Source organism: Musa acuminata, chromosome BXJ2-1, assembly GCF_036884655.1.
Source record: "Musa acuminata AAA Group cultivar baxijiao chromosome BXJ2-1, Cavendish_Baxijiao_AAA, whole genome shotgun sequence".
Classification (NCBI taxonomy): Eukaryota; Viridiplantae; Streptophyta; class Magnoliopsida; order Zingiberales; family Musaceae; genus Musa; species Musa acuminata.
In genome coordinates, this window is record NC_088338.1 from 5,851,348 (window position 1) to 5,859,496 (window position 8,149).

At 35.6% G+C, this 8,149-nt stretch overlaps 1 protein-coding gene across 1 annotated transcript; it reads left to right on the forward strand.

Moving 5' to 3' along the window:
• The first annotated feature begins 949 nt into the window (after window positions 1-949).
• LOC135597935 (zinc finger protein ZAT2-like) lies at window positions 950-1,777 on the forward strand. The gene has a single exon (XM_065091442.1). It carries the CDS (start codon window positions 950-952, stop codon window positions 1,775-1,777), a length of 828 nt encoding a protein of 275 aa, XP_064947514.1.
• Window positions 1,778-8,149: the final 6,372 nt, after the last annotated feature.

Below are 8,149 nucleotides of genomic sequence, written 5' to 3' on the forward strand. Positions count from 1 at the left end.
TATGCCACTAGATGCTACATGCTTTACCCAATTAAATACATCAAATGTTTTGATCCTTATATCTTAAGCAAACATATTAAGCGTCGAGAGATACATTGCCCAATTAGGATATATCAAATAATGTAATGCTTATAACCTAAGCGGATGTATCTTATGCGAAGAAGATACACACCAAGTACTTTAATGCTTATCTCTTGGGTGAATGCGAAGATAGTTTGTCCAATTAGGATGCGTCGCTACTGCCTCAATTGGCTTGCCCTCCGACGACTCTGTTTCCTTTTTCTTTCTCGTCCCCGTCATCTTCTTGTCGGCTCTAGAATCATACTCTGTTGCTTCTTTGGCCCTCTCGGAACAGCCCTTTTGGTCCTTGTGGTTGGTGCGATGGCCGCCGAGCGCCTGCCTGGTGGGGAACTCCTTGTTGCACCAACTGCAGATGTACCTATTCTCCTGCGACGCCTCCTCCGCCGCAGCTGCCTCAATAGGCTTGGCCTCCTCCGACATCTCCATAGTTTCCTTTATCATTCTCTTCCTTGTTCTACACCCATCGGCTGTAGGACCGGACTCTTGCATCTTGCTGGTGGTGGTGCTGCAGCTGCAGCTGCATCAACTAGGTCGGCCTCAGACGGTCCGATCCGGCTTCCTCCCTCCCTCGCTTCCTTCTTCTCTTCTTGCCGTCATTACGACCGTACTCTCTTGTATCTCTGGCCCTCTCGTAACAGCCCTTTTGGCTGGCGCGGTGGCCGCCAAGCGACTGCCAAGTACGGAACTCCCTCTTGCACATGTTGCAGATGAACCTTCTCTTTTGCCGTACGTCGACAGCATCATCAAAGTTTCCGTAAGAGACGTGACTGGTCAAACGGCACACAACCGCTAAGAGACGTGACCGTTCACCTCCTTTTACTCACCCGAGTCGCTTCCATGCCGAGCGGAGTAACTGCACTCGCAAACCATGAGTGCCGCGCATGCCCCCACTGCTCCCGTCCACCCCGGCAGCTTCGCGGGTGACGGTGGTGGCGACGGAGACGACAACGGCGACGATCCGTCCCGCGATAAGCCCCTCAAGCCTGCCCACACAGTCGACGCGGAGCCCATCTTCTCCGGGGACGATGACGAGGAGGAACAGGCGGCGGACGACGACGCCGGTGGCCCTAGTCCTGGGGGGCGGCCGAAGCAGGCCGAGCCGTCCGGGCTGCAGCAGTGCAACGTCTGCAACAAGGCCTTCGGTTCAGTGAAAGCCTTGCATGGGCACATGCGGAGCCACCCCTTGAGGAAGTGGCGTGGGATACTCCCGCCGTCCATGCGCCCGGGGGCGGAGCAGGAGGTGGCGGACTCCTTGCTCCTGTTGTCGGGGCAAGAGGAGGCGCCGCGGAAGAGGAGGTTCGTCTGCAGCGGGTGCAACCGGGAGTTCCCCACCCGGCAGGCGCTCGGCGGCCACCGCGCCAGCCACAAGAGCCAGAAGGGCTGTTACGAGAGGGCCAAAGAAGCACGAGAGTATGGTCCCAGAGCCGGCAGGAGGAGAGCCAGGAAGCGAGGGAGCAAGGAACCAGGGCCGTCGGAGGTCAAGCCGACTCCTACACTGGCGACGACTGTGGTGGGGGCATCGACATCGACAATGGCAGCGGAAGGGACTACAAGGCCGAGGAGGAGAGGGCTGGACCTGAACCTACTTCCGGCATCCTCAGATGATACTACCGGAGGCAATGGCAACGGGAGTTCGACTTCCAGTGCGTTGGCCGGACAAAGCCACAGGGATTCTTCCCACAAAGACTCCAAGTAAGATCCTGTGGGGTGTTACCAATTCATTCATTACTTCTAATACTATTATTATTATTACATTATTATTATTATTATTTGATTCCATTATATATTATTGGTCGAGTAGAATATTAGAACTTTTCTCTGCAAGAATTTATTTATTTTTTGTTTTATGTGAGGTTTTTCATTAGCTATTTCTTAAATCGTGTGGATGCAGACATTCTTTTATGGCCAATAAGTTGTGCCGGCGAATTGTATTTATGTTTTTATTACATGATTATAGTGGAATTCTCATGAAACATAATATGTTATGTACTGAAATTGCTCTTAATTTTGTTTTCTGTTTATGTATAAAAGTTTTGTTGTGGCATACTGAGTTTTAATGGATTTGTATGCAAATGCACAAATCTCTCCAGAATGTGTTACAATCAATATAATTGATTCTATTTATATATTTATGTATAAATAGCTTAGTAATCTCATGTAACTATTCCGAAGAAACGGATGAGAACTCGCATGCAAATCATCAAATGTTATGCTCAAGAATAGATCATATTTAAACATGAACGCATCTTGTATATTTAGATATTATATAAACATGTTATAAATGATATAAGAGAGAGATCAATAGAATTGTCAATTTCTGAAATGTCTTCCACACAGTGATGGTGAAGTTTTTATGATCAGAGGAGTGAGTGTGAAGAATACATCTTTATCTTCAATTCTCTCCAATCATATCACCATTAATGCTACAATCGAGCAACTATCACTAAATTTAATGTGTTTTACATGTTATTCGAGCCTCTTATATGAAACAATAATCCCTCGTTTCATTAGCAATTAAGGTGCGAGCTCCCATCTGGTTGAATGGACCTAAAGTGCTATTTTTTATGATGGCATAATCAAATCATTTCAAAGCACTTTTTTTAATTTAAGGATAGTATAATGAAATCAATCCAAATACTCCGTTGTAATGATAGCTTGGCTAAATCGATCGTCTTTCAATCAACCACAATATAATCAAATTAGCCCAAAATATGTCTTTTAATGACAAGATGGTCGAGTCATCTTAGTTGATAGTCAAATATAAATTTCAACATTCCATTGCATATGCTGAGGCAAGATGATGGGCAAATGATATAAGAATAATAACGTAAGGATTGATAGCATATAACTCCCCAACATCAATCGATACCTCAATACCAATGATTGAGACCTCACTACTATATGCCTAACATGAATTCTCCCTTCAGATATTACAACTACACTTATAACTACACCATGTTCTCCAAATTTAATAAGCAATGGCCTTGAGTGTAATGATCCAAAATATCATTATAATATACCTCTTAGTTATATTCTCGAGAGGAGGGGAGGGATTCTTTAGTGTTCGATTCTTAAAAGACTTAGGCATTAAATTGACTTATGAACACGACCCTAATATAATTATATAATTCTTTAGGATTCAGTGTATTCCAAATCAAATAGATTTGAAATTTCTTAATTCGATCCGTCATAGATATACGTGGTGTATGACCTTGGTTGTTGCCATGAGTTTTAATATATTTTTAGATCATATTTAAAGTTATTATCATTTTCAAATCATCAAAATACCCTCATATAAAAAATAAATGTATTATCATAAAAAATTGATTCGTTGGTTAGATTTTTAGTTCTTTGGACCGCTTGTAGTATTTTAGTTTAGTATCCAAAAATACTATAACTTACCTATGTTTATTGCCATTCTTCTGTAATGTAGTTAATATAAACATTATGAAGTTTTTCAAAATATATAAAACATAATTTTGAGGCTAAGCGAGAAAAAAAAAATTAAAAGTATACCAAAATCTTCTTAATTTCCATCAAACCACTCAAATTATCATACACAGCACTTTTATAAAATACCAAAACTTATATAGGATTACTAATCAAAATTTGTATGGATTTGAGCTAATTAAACTCAATTATAATGTTTTGAAACAAAACTATGATATTTTGGTTCAGTAATCAAGAATATTATAAGTCCATTCAAATCATCATAATTGGATAATGTCTTATCCTTATTTATTATCATTCTCTCATAATCAATGAACACCCTCATATGTTTAAGAAATTTCCTCATACCACTACTAAAACACCCTCTACAGGAATCGATTGAACCAACATATGTTTCTCATGCCATCAAGGGATCATTTTGGCATAATGATAATGAATTTAGTGCTCTGCTAAAAAAAAAGAACTAGGGAGCTTGCTCGCAAGAATGTTATCAGATGCAAATAGATAGATTGTGTTTAGTAGCTAAAAGATTTCATTAACGATTTGATTTAGATCATGAAGAAACATTCAATCTAGTAATTAAGCCAACAACAATTTCACTTATTCTAAGTATAGTCTTACATCATAAGTGGATGCTAACAATGGCTTCATGCATGACTCACTAACATAAGCCATTTTATGTAGCAACAACTTGTCTTTAAATTATCTTTATGCCTTTATCAAATCAAAAGAGATTCCAAAAAGCTGATTGGCACAATGAGTTAAAATGTTTGTACTTTTTATGGTTGTGTACTCTGGGATGACATTATTATTTCATTAAAACCAATCTTATGTTACTATATATGTTGATTATCTTATTATTACCGTTAATTATGAGACCATAAACAAGTTTATTGATACTCTTACCAAGAGGTTTTCCATTAAAAGTTTAGGGGATTTTCACTACTTTCTCAAACTTTTTCTCAGACTTAGAGACACTAATACAAGTACATTAATGATCTACTTAGTAAAATACTTATGACACCAATGTAAGTACATCATCTTAGTCGTATTGGTGGTTTAAGATATTTATCTCTTACTTGTCTTGTTATGTTATTTATTATAAATTGATTTATAAATTATGTGATCTTATTTAATTAAATAAGATATATTAAAATTTTGATTGAATTATAATTAAGATTATCTATTAATAGAAAGAAAATCTATTTATAATATAATTATTTTAAATACGACAGAGGAATTATTATAAATTACTATTTTAAACCTTTTGCACTCGTTTATATGTAGACATGATCTTCTAAGGATTATATATAAATAGAGATTATAAATTTATTCTCTTCTCCTACTATTCTTGCTCCATCATTAATTGTGATCGTCTGAAATATAGTAAAAAAGAAGAAGATAAGTCTAGTTTTTAGATATCGCTAGTGCTTTTTATGGAGTTTAACATGTATATAAATATAATGTTAATCTATCGTTATTTGATTTTAATTTTGACATTAAAGTTTTTCATATAATAATAGTATAATAATAATTTTATATTTATAATTAGTATTAGAACCATATTTTAAGATCAAATATACAGATAATAAAAGTATTAGATCTATTTGCTTACTTGAGTCGCTCTACTCACTTGCTGAGGATAAAGGTCTCTTCACCCACACAGGTGGTACTGTAGATGGAAGCATGCTCCCCAATTTTGGTCAACGGGTTGCCGTGGGCAACTTTCTATTAGTAGCAGCGTTGTAGATGGCGGCAACCCACCATGGTCATCTACCCTGTTAGAGGGCAGTGGCTTGCTGTCTACGGTGGTGCAGTGAAGGATGGCGGCCCACTATGATCGTCGATCCTGCTTGCCATGGATAATGGTTGTTGTGAGCAGTAGGCGAAGGAGTTGCAACGGTTACGGTAGGTAGAGTTGTGGAGGGCAGCAATCTTCCTTGATCGCTGGCTCTACCATGGGTCATGGTAACACACACAACGATGGCCGAAGGCTTTGCGGTGACAACGCTGCATGCAACAACTACTGTTGAAGGGAAACGGTGGTGTTGCATGCAGCGGTTGCCTTAGGCGGTGTCATTGTCACGTGCGACGGTGCTGCGATGTGTCGTGGTCGCTTAGCGTCCTGGGAGGGAGTCAGACGGAAAGGGGCAGCCTCACAGGTGGGCTGCGGTGGAAGTAATTGGCCATAGGTGGTGCTGAGTATGGTGGCAGTAGTGTTAGGGGGTCGCCGATCACAAGTGGTAATTGTGATTTGCGATTCGACGTCTGTTGTGCACTATGCAATGTCCACAGAGATGTAGCTTAGCGCAGGCGAGTCCGATTAGGTGGTCGATCGGCAATGCGGTAGTGGACGACGACGTGCGAGGATGCTGCCTGCGGCGGCCATCGTGCGACTATGTTGCTCATGCGACGGCATCTCCGTGATGGATGAAGGGCTCGTCGGGCTGAACGACAACGTTTCTGGGCAGCTACGGGAAATGGGTCATCGGGTTAGTGAAGGATCAACCTTTGGACGCGGTTGACGCTTCGACGACGGAAGTAGGTCGCAGAGAAGGGAAGGGAGTTCTACGTAATTTTGATCTAATTGGTCAAAGTCAAAAATTGACCTTCCCCTTTAGGATTTTGACTAAGCCCCGATTTTGACAATTTGATAAAAAAAATAAATTTTGATCAATTTTGACCATATTGTGATTTTGACTTTGGTCAATTTATGCTTTTGATCGGACTTGGATTTTGCTAGCAATTTGATTGGACCATGATTTTGATCTAATTTTTGTCTTAGGTCAATTAGATGTTGACAATTCTAAATCAATTTTGATTTGTCTAATTGGCTGGTGTTTGGCCCAAATTGGTTAAATCTAATTTGGGTGGTTTAATTCTAGGCTTGCCTAATTAAATAGGATTGATGGACCTAATTTAGATGGTCCAATTATGGACTTACTCAATTAAATAGGATTGATTTGGAACTTTTACGGAATAAAAATATTATAAATTATAGATTTATTTTATAATTTTCTAATATGGTATATTAGTGAAATTTTTATTGTTTGCGATACTCAAAGTCTAATTATTGTTTTTAGATATTTATATAGTTATTCATAAGCATATGTATAAAAATTTTGAAATAATATTTGCTTTCACATAAAGTCAAGATTTTTATTTTATTATGATTATTGTTATGAGATTTTAATGTGTTGATTAATGATGATGTTTAATGATTATTATGATTATTTTTATTAAATTTTTTTTTTTATAATTAGATTAACAAATTAGTAAATATTATTTATAACTTATATCTCTAAGTTTTATCTCACTTGTAATTGCGGCATAGGATGATAGACTTATATGGTATAAATTATAATAAATATTTTTATTATTTATAGAATATTTAAAATATAATTTATATTCTTATATTAGTCTTAGTTATTAAAGTAACCTAGATTAATAAAATTATAAAATTATATTAAAAATTAATCTTAAATAGTATTAAAAAATAATATTCATAATAGCATATATAATTAGGAAATTTGAATAATCTCAAAGAAAAATATATTTTTAAATGATTATGTGATAAGGTAATATAATATTATTTTGGATATCCATGTAGTTCAAAGTTATATATCTAAAGGTAACAGCACTATTCTACAAAGATGATATCAGTTAGCCATAATTATAATTTTTTATAATAATAAATATGTTAATATTTCATTGAAAGATGAAATAGAGATGATATTAATAATTTAATATTTATTAAAAACTTAAAATATCAATATTATTTTATTTTTTGTTTATTATAGTGGTACTTCTCTTATTGCATTATCATATATCTAGTGTCCTTTTAATCTTTAGATCAAATTATTTTTGAATGATTTGAGCATATGCAATTCACATTTAGTATGTTAGATATTGATCAAATTAATTGAAAGGATCACAAAATTAACTATTGAAAGTTTAGTAGAATAAATAATTAAAATAAATAATTCGAAAAGATAAAAATATTAATTTTATAATAATTATTAATAATATTAAGACTTCATTATAGTATACAACTAGCGTAATAAAATATTTAAAGATTGATTTAAATTTGCTAACAAGTCATTGATTGATATCTTAATGAAAGAATTAACTATAGCTCAGTATTATAATATTTAAGAAATTTTATAATATATCCTCGTTATTGGCTAACAAAATTGTAAAGTTTAAAATATTAGATGTTATGAGTTCATATGTAATTTATTTTTAATTATATTTCTTCTTAGTTTGACTCATTTAAAGTTCATAACAACACAAATAAAAAATGCATAAAACATAAATGAGATAATTAGTATATGTGTTTAAAAAAATAAGATTAAAATAGGAAAAACTTAAAATATTTTGGGTATTACTCAAAGAGTGGGTAATAATAAAAGAAAATTAAACCATAGATCACTTGAGTTTACGAATATTATATAGACTCATAAAAAAAAAATCTTTACTCGTAAAATACTACTTCTATGGTAAGAAAGGTGATATGAAAAATAATTATAAGGTTCGGTTTGAAAGGAAAAAGTATAAGCTTAACCCTTATATGTTTCAAATTAAATATTACGAAAGTCCCTTTCAAATATTTAGTGGA